The sequence below is a fragment of the Cavia porcellus genome, unplaced genomic scaffold (genome assembly GCF_034190915.1).
Source record: "Cavia porcellus strain 051 isolate PalLab524CR breed Dunkin Hartley unplaced genomic scaffold, mCavPor4.1 scaffold_28, whole genome shotgun sequence".
Classification (NCBI taxonomy): Eukaryota; Metazoa; Chordata; class Mammalia; order Rodentia; family Caviidae; genus Cavia; species Cavia porcellus.
In genome coordinates, this window is record NW_026947511.1 from 35143475 (window position 1) to 35155991 (window position 12517).

General features: G+C 52.7%; 1 protein-coding gene across 1 annotated transcript in view; it reads right to left on the reverse strand.

The window, feature by feature from the left end:
- Positions 1-387: 387 nt before the first annotated feature.
- The window catches only part of Polr3a (RNA polymerase III subunit A), a 38573-nt gene continuing 26443 nt past the window's right edge, over positions 388-12517 (reverse strand). Inside the window, exons 22-31 of the mRNA XM_003473812.5 lie at positions 8168-8254; positions 8001-8083; positions 7460-7630; positions 6388-6481; positions 6195-6287; positions 5516-5680; positions 4842-5006; positions 4529-4660; positions 3558-3690; positions 388-902 (exon numbers count right to left, since the gene is read on the reverse strand). Of these exons, the coding sequence (XP_003473860.1) occupies positions 754-902; positions 3558-3690; positions 4529-4660; positions 4842-5006; positions 5516-5680; positions 6195-6287; positions 6388-6481; positions 7460-7630; positions 8001-8083; positions 8168-8254 (1272 nt within the window). The 3' untranslated portion in view covers positions 388-753. The remainder of the gene's footprint in view (positions 903-3557; positions 3691-4528; positions 4661-4841; positions 5007-5515; positions 5681-6194; positions 6288-6387; positions 6482-7459; positions 7631-8000; positions 8084-8167; positions 8255-12517) is intronic.

Here is a 12517-nt window from a genome sequence, read left to right on the forward strand (position 1 = left end):
CTCACTGGACCAGCTGTGTCCCCCCCCTCCTCTGGGGGACCCTGCAGGCCGCCAGCCCTGTGAACTCTGGTAGCAGATAAGCAGACCCCTCAGCAGGGTGTGAAGGCTGGTGCTGGGTCTGGACCAGGTCCATGCCAGATTCCCTCCACTGTGTCTCCACCGCAGCAGGCTGCTCCAGGCCAGGAGGATGGGCTTGGCCTTTGTCAGACAGCTCCTGTGGGGTGACAGGGAGATGAGGCCATGGGGCAGCTGGGCCTCACACCCGAGCATTGCAGCTCAGTGACAGATTCCACACGGCAGTTTCTCAGCCACCTCCACATTGGCTTTCTTGGCTTCTCTGGCTTCTTGGATTCCAAAGTGAAACAAAACAACAAAACCTCCAAATCCTCAAGTGGAACAAATAAATAACTGATGATATTTACACAAGGAGCGAGGGTTGGGGAACTTGGATAGGGTCCCGGCCCCCAAAGGGCTCAGGCCTCGCGTACGGCAGGGTGGCTGTGACTGACAGAGGGGGGTGGTGAGGCCACGGGGACCTCATCCCAAGTCCCAGAAGGTGCTGAGCCCCACAGACAGGTGATGAACAGCCAGACGCCCAGGCTCCCAAGTCACATGGCACAGGCAGCGAGGACACATGTCCCAGCCCAAGGAGAAGCCGCTCCCAGGGATGTCAGGGGCCGCCTGGGGTCACCCGCGCAGGCTGGGCCTCGGGGTTTTGGCGCCAGCTGCCTACATCACAGGAGTGGAGTGGGACTATGTGACCAGGGGGATGTGGAACTCATTTGTGTCGAAGACCAGAGGTCTCCGTGGAGGGTTGGGGTCCCTGTTGGCCTTGTGCAGCAGCTTGAAGAGCCCAGTTCCGATGTTCATGGGGATCCCCATGATGATGCACTCGGATACCCCTGCAACGACAAGGATGGGGTGAGAGAGTGTCACGCTTGAGGGTTCTGCCGCACAGAACTGGCTGATCTGGGCGCAGCGCTTGCCTTCCCTCCTAGAACTGGGCTGTATGTGGCTGGACAGGTGGGGAGGACGGCGCCTGTTCGCATGCAGTCCAGCACTCTGCTGGGGCCGGCTGGCCTTGGGAACTGCAGCAGGCAGCCTCTCAGGGCTCTACTCAGCTTTAAGAGGCGCCTGCTCTCTGAATCAGGCAGGAGAGGGAGGGCCTGCTATATTCTGTGCTCCCGAGGCCCGAGAGCCAAAGTGCCACGCAGAGAGCCACCACGAGGTGAACGCTAGCTAGCAGTGGCTCACGGTGTGCTGAGGACTAAGAAAAGGAGAAGATGGGTGGTGGGTGGCCATGCGGCGCCGGAAGGGACTGACTGGTAGCAGGGGGAGCAGCAGGCGGGGGGACCGCAGGGCTGCAGCACAGGCCTAGCTTCCTGCTATCAGGAGCGGGTATCAGGTCACAGCCTATTTTCGGATTTTTTTTTTGGTACTAAGGATTGAACTCATGACCTTGTGCTTGCCAGACAGGCACTTAGCCACTGAGCTAAATCCCTAGCCCTATTTCTTTTCTTTCTTTTTTTCTTTGGGTCGTACCAGGGATCCAACTCATGACCTTGTGCTTGCCGGGCAGGTACTTATGCTGCTGAGCTAAATCCCTGGCCCCACAGCCTATTTTCAGGCAGGGTTGTTCTTTTTTTCTTCCCCCTTATAGGGTCTCACTCTGTAGTTTAGGCAGACTTGAGTTCACAATGCAGCCCAGGCTGGCCTCAAACTCAAGGTAATCCTCCTGCCTCAGCCTCCTGAGTGCTGGGATTAACGCGCTGCCATGCCTAGCTTTTATTTCTCTGGTACTAGGAACTGAGTCCAGGGCCTGTGTGCTGAGCTACACCCCCGCCCCTTTTTGTTTTGTGACAGGGTTTTGCTCAGTCACTGCCCAGGCAGGACTTGACTTTGTGGTCCTCCTGCTGGACCTACAGGCGTGTGCCAACACACCAACTTGCTCTTCCTTTTGTTGGGGTCTTGGCCCTCCCACCGTCCCTGCACCTCCTTTGGGTCCAACTCCAGTGTCTGATTTTTCTTTTCACCTTTTACATAGTGGTGCTGGGAACTGAACTCTGGGCCCTGAGGACGACAGGTGATACGCAGCACTGAGCTGTGCTCCCAGTCCCCACCTCCCTTTTTCAGGAGTTGTCATGCAGAGTGGGCATGGAGCTGCACATCTGCAAACCCAGCTGTGTGGGGAGGCCTGGTCAGGATGATCCCGAGTTCAAGGACAGCCTGGGGCATTTAGCAAGACCTTGTCTCAAAAGAAAAAGAAAAGGTACCCCCTCCCTCCACTCCTAGTCTGTGTTTACTTTTCACTATTCTAAACTGCTGGGGGTCAAATCCAGGGCCTGCACACTCTAGGGAAGCACCACGTACACAGCTCTGCCCATGCGCCTCATGAAAGGAAAGGATTTGCATTGGGGGAATCGCTGCCGCTGGCATTCAAATCAGTCCTCCTCGAGGTCCTACCTGACTGGTCCCTACTTCGCAAATCCAAACAAGCAGAGGTGATGCAACAGAAAATGGCTGCTGGGAAGCAGAGCTCTGGCCTGGGATCCCTGCTGGGGATAAACTTCTGAGCCCTACTATTCTTCACCAGCTGCCATCCTGCAGGGTCTTGCTGGAGACAGAAAGTTGGGAACAGAGCCCAGAGCTTAGTCCCCACCCGGTGACGACAGCACCTCCTGCACTCCTCTCTGGTGGCAGGGATTTCCTTGCTGAGAGGGGCTGGATGTCACCTCCCTGTGGTGGCTCTGATGAGGGGATCCTGCATATATGGTGCCCAGTGCAGGGCTGAGCATCACAGAGGACATGCTGCTCCTTCTTCTGAAAGACGGGACAGTGAGACACCCTGCCACTGTATGGGTGGCCGTGCCACCTTTGGGTCACACAGAGGGTGCAGGGTCAATAGGGCCAACGCCAACCTTGAGGGGGAAAAAGATTTCCATGTGTCCGGACCGGCAGAGCAGCCTGTCACACAGCAGGAGGAGGGGACATAGCTGCTTCTGCAGGTTTAGGAGGCTGGACTGCTAGGTTTCAGTTCTATGACCTGTGACTTCTTTTTGGGGGTGCTTGGTAGCAAGGTCAGGGCCATTCAACTGCTCAGCTCCATTCTCAGCCCTTTTTAAATTCTGAGACAGGGTTTGGCTAAGTTGTCCAGGCTGGGCCACACTAGCTTCCAAGTAGCAAAGATTTTTTGTTTTGTTTGGTTTTTTGGGACAGGATACTGCTATATAGTTCGGGCCAACCTTGAACTCACTTTGTAGCCCAGGCTGGCTGGGAACTCAAAGTGAACCTTTTGTCTCAGCCTCCTGAGTGCTGGGATCAAGGTGTGCAACACTACACCCGGCTGTGGTTTTATTCTTTTTGGTACTGGAATCAAAACCAAGATCTTGTGCTTACTAGGCAGGAGCTTGTGCAGCTGAGCTATGTCCTGGCCTATTCTTAAAAAGAAAGAGTCTGCTGCTTCATCTGCTCAGCCTCTAAGAAGTCCCAGCCTCGGCCTCAGCTGTGAACAACAGACACCTCTGGCGAGGCTCCCAGAGAAAACCTAGAAAACCTACCACACACGGAGTCCTTCTGCCCGAAGTAGGCTGCGTCAAAGAGGTGGTCAGCTGTCTTCTCGAAGGAGGCCAACATCAGCACGCTCTCCTTCATCTTGGCCAGGCCGAACCTGGTGATGCCCAGGACTTCACCCTGCACCAGGGGACACAGTTAGGGGCACCAGTTACGCACCTTCCAAATGCTGTGTAGCAAAGCACAGAGAATCTCACTTGTTAAAAACAAGAGTACTTATTTCTATGATAGCTCAAAGAATCAAACAGAGAATTTTTGTCTGTTTGGCAGTGCTGGGAACTGAACCCAGAGCCTTTGCAAGGAGCAAAATTCCCTTCCCTTTTAAATTTTGCCACAAAGTCTCAATCAGTTGCTAAATTGCCCAGGCTGGGTTTGAACTTGGGATCCTCCCACTCAGCCTTCTACAGGGCTAGGATTACAGGGGTATGCCACTATGCCCAGCTTAAACACAAAACTGAAAAACTTCAAGCAGGAAGTTAATTCACTTTAGTGACTTCCATTCAGAGGGGTTTTTTTTTGGACACAAAGCCTCACTATGGAGTTAGACTGGCCTTAAACTTCTGACAAATCCTCCTGCATCAGCCTCAGAGTGCTGGGATTACAGCTGGCTTTGCTACCGGGTGAAACTTGGGGTCCCAGGGGCTGGGGATTTAGCTCAGCGGCATAAGTACCTGCCTTGCAAGCAGGCGGTAGTGAGTTTGATCCCCGGTACCGATAAAAATGAAAAAGACAAAAAAAAAAAAAAAAAAAAAAGAAACTTGGGATCCCACACAAAACCCCATATCCAGCTCAACTCTCTGCCCACAGTTCTCAGGCTGGGATGTTACCTGAGCACCTGCCCTGACAGACCTCGCTTGTGGTTAACGGCGACATCTTATTTCCCTCTTGCCCTGAAACAGTGTTCTGCTGAAAGGAGTTCTGGGGAGGCCCAGGCAGCTGGGCGATGCACCCCACGCACCTTGTAGGTCATGAGGTCGGACAACAGCATCACGTGCCTGCGGTCGATGCTCATGCCGTGGTTGACCATCGTGTACTGGATCTCATTGATGATGGTCGTCCGGGCTGCCTCGATGCCCAGAGTTTTCTCCACCTGCAGAAGACCGGGGTGAGTGCGGTAGCCATCCTGGATGTGGGGGTGACTTCCGCCTGCTGCCTCCTCAGCCCAGTAAGTTCCAAGCGAACTTGGCTGTTTCCTGAGATTGTAGGGAGGCCTGGGCTGTGGCAGTGAGCAGAGGAGCCAGCCTGCAGATGGCAGAACGGCTGTGCGATACCTCATAGGTATTGTTGGAGCTTGTCCGGGTGCCTTTCACGCCATGGGTGGCCATGACCGCCCGCAGGTTGTCGCCCTCCACCAGCAGTTTGTACTTCTCCTTCCCACTCTGCTCATCGATGTGGATGACGGCTCTGGACACCTCAGGGATGCCCTGCACCACCACCTGCACCCGAGACAAAGACACCCAAGACTCACAACCTAAGAGCTCAGAACCACTGTGCTGTAGGACTGAATACCTGGGGTGCTGGTTAGAGACCTCCACTAGCCCCACTCCCAGCAGGGTTTACCAGTGCCATGCTGGACTGCAGGGGGCCTATGTGCTGCTGGGCAGCAGGGAGGGAAGCATACAGTTTCATAAGTGGACAGAAAGGATGCCAATGGCATGGCAGTGTCACGAAGGAAAAACCTGCCAGGCACGGTGGAGCACGCCTATAATCCCAGCACTCAGGAGGCTGAGGCAGGAAGACCACTGTGAGGTGAAGGCCTACCTGGACCACGTAGCGAGACCATGTCTCAACACACACACACACGCGCGCACACACACACACACACACACACACACACACACACACACACACACGAGACAGAAAAAGAGGAGCAAAGGAGACCCTGACTGATCCCAGGGAGGTGTGTGGTCCCCTCCTGGTGACCGTGTCTGCCCTCCCCACTCACCTTGGGGAGCTCCTCTTTCAGGAACTGCAGCACGTAGTACATGGAGCTCTTGCTGCTCTCACGGGGGGTGACGCACACCACAGCCTCGCCATGCACGGCCACATCGCCGGGCTTCACGCGCAGCTTGGAGGTGCAGATGGAGTAGCGCACCGACTCGGCGTTCACCTGCGAGCAGCTGTGTTACCCACTAGTTGTGGGGCGCCCCTGACATGTGGCTCCACCCGTTCTCTTGGTTATCGGCCCTCTAACAAGCCTTTTCATCATTTTACCCCACATCACCCACAATGTGCAATTTTAATACCACGCCTGTCCACGGTATTCTGTGTGGACAGTGTGGGGATCTCCAGTAGTCATCAACATACACTGCTTTCACCCCAAGAATAAGCCTCTGCTCCAGTGAAAATTCCTGCTCATTATAGGGCAATACACAGCCCTGCAGGCAGTGCCAAGGAGGCTGAGGACCTAGAATCGGGGTCCCTTAGCTCCCATGTGCCTGAGAAAGGCTGACAGTCACTTGGCTGCTATCTCTGAGACCTGTGATCACAACACTATGTCATGGTGACCGGGCACTGTGGTGACTGGGCACTGTGGTCTATAGGTTTTAAAACCAACGTGAAGCTCTGTCCCCACCCCAGACTGTCAGTGCCTGTTCTAGGTTTAACAAGTGTAGGCGACTCACTTCCAGGCGCAGAAGCCGGATACGCTCTAGGGACAGCTTGACCAGGATGAAGCAGTCGTCGGGGAGGAACACTTCTTCAATGTACTCTGAGATCTGCGGTCCCGGAGTGGAATGTCAGCCAGCCCTGATCCCTTGCTCTGGTGCTGGCCCTGGCTTGCTCATCGCCGTCACCCTCCCCAAAAGGATTTCTTACCTCCCCGAGGAGGGTTTTCTCAATCCTGCCTTTCACCAGGCGAGCATAATCGGCGTCGTCATCCTTGTCCAGCTGGGCCGTGATAATTGGAGTGCTGCGAGGAGGAGACAGGCTTAGGGCACAAGGAGGGGCCACCTGCCCAGCACTGCTCTGCTAACCCTAAGTGCCAACTGTGATCAGCATGTGATTACTTGCAGTTAGGCGGCAGCCTTGCGGCAAAGGTTCCTTTGCTCTCATTCAGCTGCACTATCTTGGGAGCAGCTGCAGAAAATCCTCCCTGACAAGGCCTCCCCAGCTCTCCTCTCTGCTCCTGAGAAGCAGTTCTTTCTGTTCTGTTCCCCGTCAAGTGGGTCAACTTCCTCCATCTCTGTCCTGTACACCTCCTACCCCTGACCCTGGTGGTCAGCTGGTCCTCTCTACTCTGGACACGTGCTTCTGGGGCTGATGTGACCAGCCAGACCTCCTGCCATGCTGGATGCCACTGCTGCTGATCTAGAACCAGGCATAGCTACTTTTCCTTTAATATACTGGTTACCGTTTGTTAGATGCGCATCACAGCAGAAAGCATCCTTTTGTCACTGCAGGCAGATCACCCACAAATCCTACCATGAAATCAGCCGGGAGGTCACAGAATGACACGCAGTCAGGCTTGGTGAGGTCAGGAACAATGACATCAAAGAGATGAACTCTCCGGACAGCACTCTGATTTTTCTAGCCATTTGTAACACGTTCTTTCACATGATTTGTAGCCATAAAACTCTACTGCTTCCATTTTGTCCTAATCTGACTTTGTCACCCTCCTCTTTCTTTTTGGAGATAGGGCCTAGGTATCCCAGTCTGGCCCTGAACTCAGATATACCCTCTTGCCTCAGCCTCAGGCCAGCAGGACTATAGGTGTATGGCATTAGGCCCAGCTGCCTCATCTTCTTTAAATGGCATTTTAAAATAAACATGGCCAGTACTGCAACTGTGGCCCCGAGTGTGAGACACCGCCTGCCCCTCATAGCACCACAGGTATGGATGGGACCTGAGGGTCACTGCTTCCCACACAGCCCAGCAGGGAGCCGGCCACCTGATGGCCTTGGAGGCGTTGATGATCTCCTTGATGCGGGGCACACCCAGGGTGATGTTCATGGAGGCCACGCCCGCGAAGTGGAAGGTCTTCAGGGTCATCTGGGTGCCCGGCTCGCCAATGCTCTGTGCGCACAGGGCACCCACAGCAGAACCCGGCTCCATCTGCGCCCTGGAAGGAAAGGTGGGAAGAGCAGGTGATGTGACGGAGAGAAGCCGGGCAAAGGTGCTGGTGACAGGCTCTGGGTTACTGAAGATACAGGGCTGCTACTGGGGCCAGGAAAGAAGGGGCAATAGGCCAGGCTGTGCCCGTGCCAGAGGAGACGCCTGGCATACACTAGTGTGATGTCACAGGGAGGCTGGCAGCACATGTGAGTGACAGGCCAGCAGTCATGCCAGAAGACGCACGGGACGCTTCTCTACAATTATTTCCCCATTGTGGTGCATTCGGCCTCATGACCCCCAGAACTCTTACAGGAGAAGTGGCAAGGCACACCCTGGGGTGGTTCTGTGCCCATGGGACATGCAGGAGGGACCCCTACCTCATGTACTTGTCCCTGCAGGTCTCCAGGAACTTCTCTAGCTGGGTGGGTGTGATCCGGTCCAGCTGGTACAGCACTCGGGGCTGGAAGCACAGAAGCCAGATGCACAGTTAGGGCCAGAGGCACCACCAGCACCCGAGTCCTCCCACGTCTAGGAAGGCCGCTACCTCTGTCGTGCCGTTATCATTGATGCCGTATTTGTCTCTGGTTTTCTTGATCTTCTCAGAAACCCCCTTAATGAACTTTTTTATTTCCTGAAGGATGACAGAGCAAATGTCAGTTATTTCTCAGTAACCTGGATGATGTGATTCATTTTCTAAGGTTTAACAAAATACTGTGTGGACACTTGTTCTACTACAGGCTTTCCAAGGGTCACCATCCCACACGTGCCTGGACACAGACTCCCCAGCCAGGTGTCCTTGGCCTCTACTCTAACCACTCTCAGGCCTTGCTGCTCGCAGCCCACCTCCCCACAGGGAATGGGGCACTGGTTCCCTGCCCTCCTTGTTCTGCACATGGCAGGCCCAGCTGGATTATTTGCACTTTTTGCGTCTAGAGTTTCTCCTGACGCTACAGTGAAACTTCCCTGGCAGGGAAAAAGAACGATAAGCAAAGCATACAGAACTCAAATTAGCCATGATCAAAAAATCTGTAGCCAGGCATATCATAGTCACAATTCCAGAAATTCCACACCAGAATAAAGTATTAAAAGTTGTTAGGCGGGGCTGGGGATTTAGCTCAGCGGCATAAGCACCTGCCTTGCAAGCAGGCGGTCGTGAGTTCGATCCCCGGTACCGATTAAAAAAAAAAAAAAAAGTTGTTAGGGAAAAGAAACAAATCCTATAAAGGAAAAGGAAAGCCCATCAGAATCACAGCTGACTTCTCAGCACAAACCTGCCAAGTCAGGGAGAGCTCTGAGTGAGGTTTTTCAAGCCCTAAAGGAAAACAACTTCCAACCCAAACTGATGTGCCCTGCAAACCTATCTTTCAAAATTGATGGAGAAATAAGATACTTCTTCAATAAAGAACATTTGAGGAAATTCATGACCACCAGACCAGCACTCTGGCATGTTCGGAGGGACATCTAGAAAGAGATAACAAAGACTACAGCTCCATGAACCCCAAAAGGAGGAATCTACCAGGTAAGGCAAACAATTAAATGGGGGGAGGAGGAGCCCACAACAGAAAAATAACACTACAAGCACAAGTCAATACATATCAGTTACAACCATCAATGTTAATGGTCTCAAGTCACCAATCAAAAGGAACACACTGGCAGACTGGATCAAGGAGCAAGATCCAACAATATGCTGCACACAAGAATTACACTTAATTAAAAAAGAAATTCACAGACTGAAAGAGAATGGAAAACAGTATTCCAGGTGATAGACAGGAACCCAGAAAAAAGCAGGGGGAGCTATTCTATTTGCAGGCAAAGTGAATTTCAAGCCAAGACTGATTAAGAGAGACAAAGAAGATCACTACATCCTTGTAAAGAGAATAATCCAAGAGAAACAGTTAACAATCATAAATATATATATATGCACCAAATACCAGTGCACTGCAGCTATGATGCCTGAGGTAAACACATCGAGGAAGCATAGGTCTGGAGACATCACACGCATTTCAAGAAAACAAACTGTTTCAGAGACCATGTCCTGCTGGCCCCGGCCTCTGTCTCATGATCCCACCTGTCCCCAGCTCCATGGTCCCTTGCCATACACAGCCCAAACTCCGCCATGGCTCCTGGACACCATTCTCCCAGCAGACATGTGGCTCTGTAGCCTCCATCTATTTTAACCTTGCAAAAACAAACCTCTGTATTTCCCTACAGGCTATCCTGAAATTTCTAGTTATTCTCTTTTCTGAGAGCATACACTAGAACCTTATTTTTTTTTTTTTCTTTTTAAGTTCTGGTTTATGTTGCCCAGACTAGACTTGAATTCCTGGGCTTGAGTGATCTTCCTGCATGAATTCCTGGGGCTCTGAGTGTGGATCATCAGGGCTGGCTGGCTATGTTCTTCTGTTTAAACACTGGATCCTTAGTTCATAGGCTGTGCTAGCCCGGTGCCGCCTGGCTTGTGAGGCCTCCTCATGAGAAACACAGTGCAGGTGACCCCTCACTGAAGGAGACCAATGCATTTCCCAAAGTCTGCTGCCAGGGTAGGGATTTCTGTGATGTCATCTCTGTCTCCAGGAGCCCAAGTGGCCAAGGGCTTTCTCTTGACCGCCTGTGCTGGCCAACTCTTTCTTCCCACTAGGGAAGTGTAGGGACATGTGGAAGGGCTTTCATCTAAGAAAGAACTTTCATGAATTTGCAAGAACTTTACATTCTCAAGAGACTGCTTTCGAAGGAAATTCTCCAGACCCATTAATCAGGAATCCGAGGCTCCATTTGCCGATAGTACTGGTTATTATAGAGGTGGGGGAGGACGTCCCTGGACGGTTCTCACTGTCCCTGCTCTACTGCTCAGTGGAAGGAAGGGCCTCTTCCCCACTACTGCCGCTGCCCCTGCCACCTGTCTGGCCATGGCTGGGCCCTATGCCCCGACGGCTGCCATCTGATGTCCAGGTGTTGAAAGCTGCCTCACCTGTTAGCACGGGGAAACAGGTAAGCTCGCAGCTCAGAGGCAGTCATTTGGGAGGAGCTCTGACCCCAGCCACGAAAAGGCAGACACCAAACTATGGTCTGGCGGGCACTGGGGATTACTTCTGGCATTACCACATGGACAAGGGAAAAATGACTTTTCTTACACAGAGGTTAGGACAGAGATCCTGGAAGTTTGGTTAAAAAAGACAAAAGCCGATCTGGTGGGAAGAAAAGCTGAAGGATGGTACTAATAATTGGGTTAAGTCAACAACTCACCATCCTATAAGGAGCCCAGACCGGAGCCCGATGAATTACTCAGCTGTGACTCTCACACTCAGGCCATGCGTGCTCGGAACAGTGGCAGCCCGGGCCAGGCCCTGGGCCACTCGGGCTGCCTCTGGCCCTCAGCTCTGGTTTAGGGGGGGCTGGAGAACATTTGACAACTGAGACAGGGCTGCCCTGGCCACTGGATCTGACACCCACCTGAGCCCACCAGAGACAGGGACTGGAGGGCAGGGACAGGCGGTGAGTCTCCTTCATCCCAGGTCTGCCACGTGGTGACACACGGTGCGGACAAGCCAGCCTCAGTAAACAGAAACTGCCTGTCAGGGGGTTACCAGCAAGAAAGGAAGCAGCATGAAGCGCAGCCTGTGCAAGCCAGAACCAGAACCGGAACCAAAATGTGCTGCCTCTGAGGCCAGCAAAGTCCTGCAGCCCCCCAGGTACTCTCTACGCTTGGCCCTCACACCATGCTAGCACAGCACCTCTCTGTACTTCTCATAGCCCATCTCAGTTAAAGTCTTTCCGGGCAGCCTGGGGTTTAGCTTAGTGGTATAAGTACCTGCCTGGCAAGCTTGAGGTCAGGAGTTCAATCCCCAGTACCAAGCAAAAAAAAAAAAGCAATCAATTATTTACTTAAGCTGGGAGTGGTAGCTCATGCCTGTAATCCCAACACTCAGGAAGCTGAGGCAGGAAGATCCTTATGAGTTCCAGGCCAGCATGGGCTACAAAGTGAGCTCAAGGCCAGCCTGAACTGTATAGCGAGACCCTGTCTCAAAAAAACACACACACAAAAATTCTTCGAGGGCAAAGAGAAAAATAATTAAACATCAGCCTGCAGAAAAACCAAACTGCAATTTAATTTATTAAAAAGAGGGAGAGGGGCTGGGGATTTAGCTCAGCAGCATAAGTGCCTGCCTTGCAAGCAGGCAGTCGTGAGTTCGATCCCTGGTACCGATAAAAAGGAAAAAGACAAAAAAAAAAAAAAAAAAAAAAAAAAAAAAAAAAAAAAAGAGGGAGAGGAAAAAAAAAGACGAAAACTGAAGGGAAAAAACCAAAGGTACTCAGGCCAGCCACAGCCTGGAGGTGACCCAGCACACCTGGAAGAGGCTCTTTCCTCCTTGTTCGAATCCACACAAGAGACAGAGACACAGAGACGGATGGAGATGGAGGGGGAGGCAAGGACTCCCTTAGCACAAACACTCTCCCTTGAGTTTCACTGTGTTACCCAGAGAGAAGCTCTTTCCAGCCTGCTCCTCTGCTGCACTGGAATTATAATCACCGCACGAAGGCAGCCATGAACTGACCACTCCATCCCTTCATCTTTGATCTGAACCGCAGCCCAGAGTGTGAAGGACTTCGCACATTGACAAACCCCAAACAGCCAGTGAGAAAATCCCTAAGAGGCTATCACGGCAACAGGAAGAATGAGGAAGGCTTGATAGAGGGGTGGACTGCAGCAGTCAGGAAAGAGTGATTTAAGACACACCCTGGGGTGGCTGAGGAAGGAATGGCCCCGGGGTAGGAAGCGGGCAGGGGCCGCTGACCCCGAACAGGCTCAGAAGCCAGTTTTCTCACAGCTCATTTGCGACAGACAGACAGGGGGTGTGGTCTTGGTGCTCACCAGTGAGGCTCTGTGTGGACCATT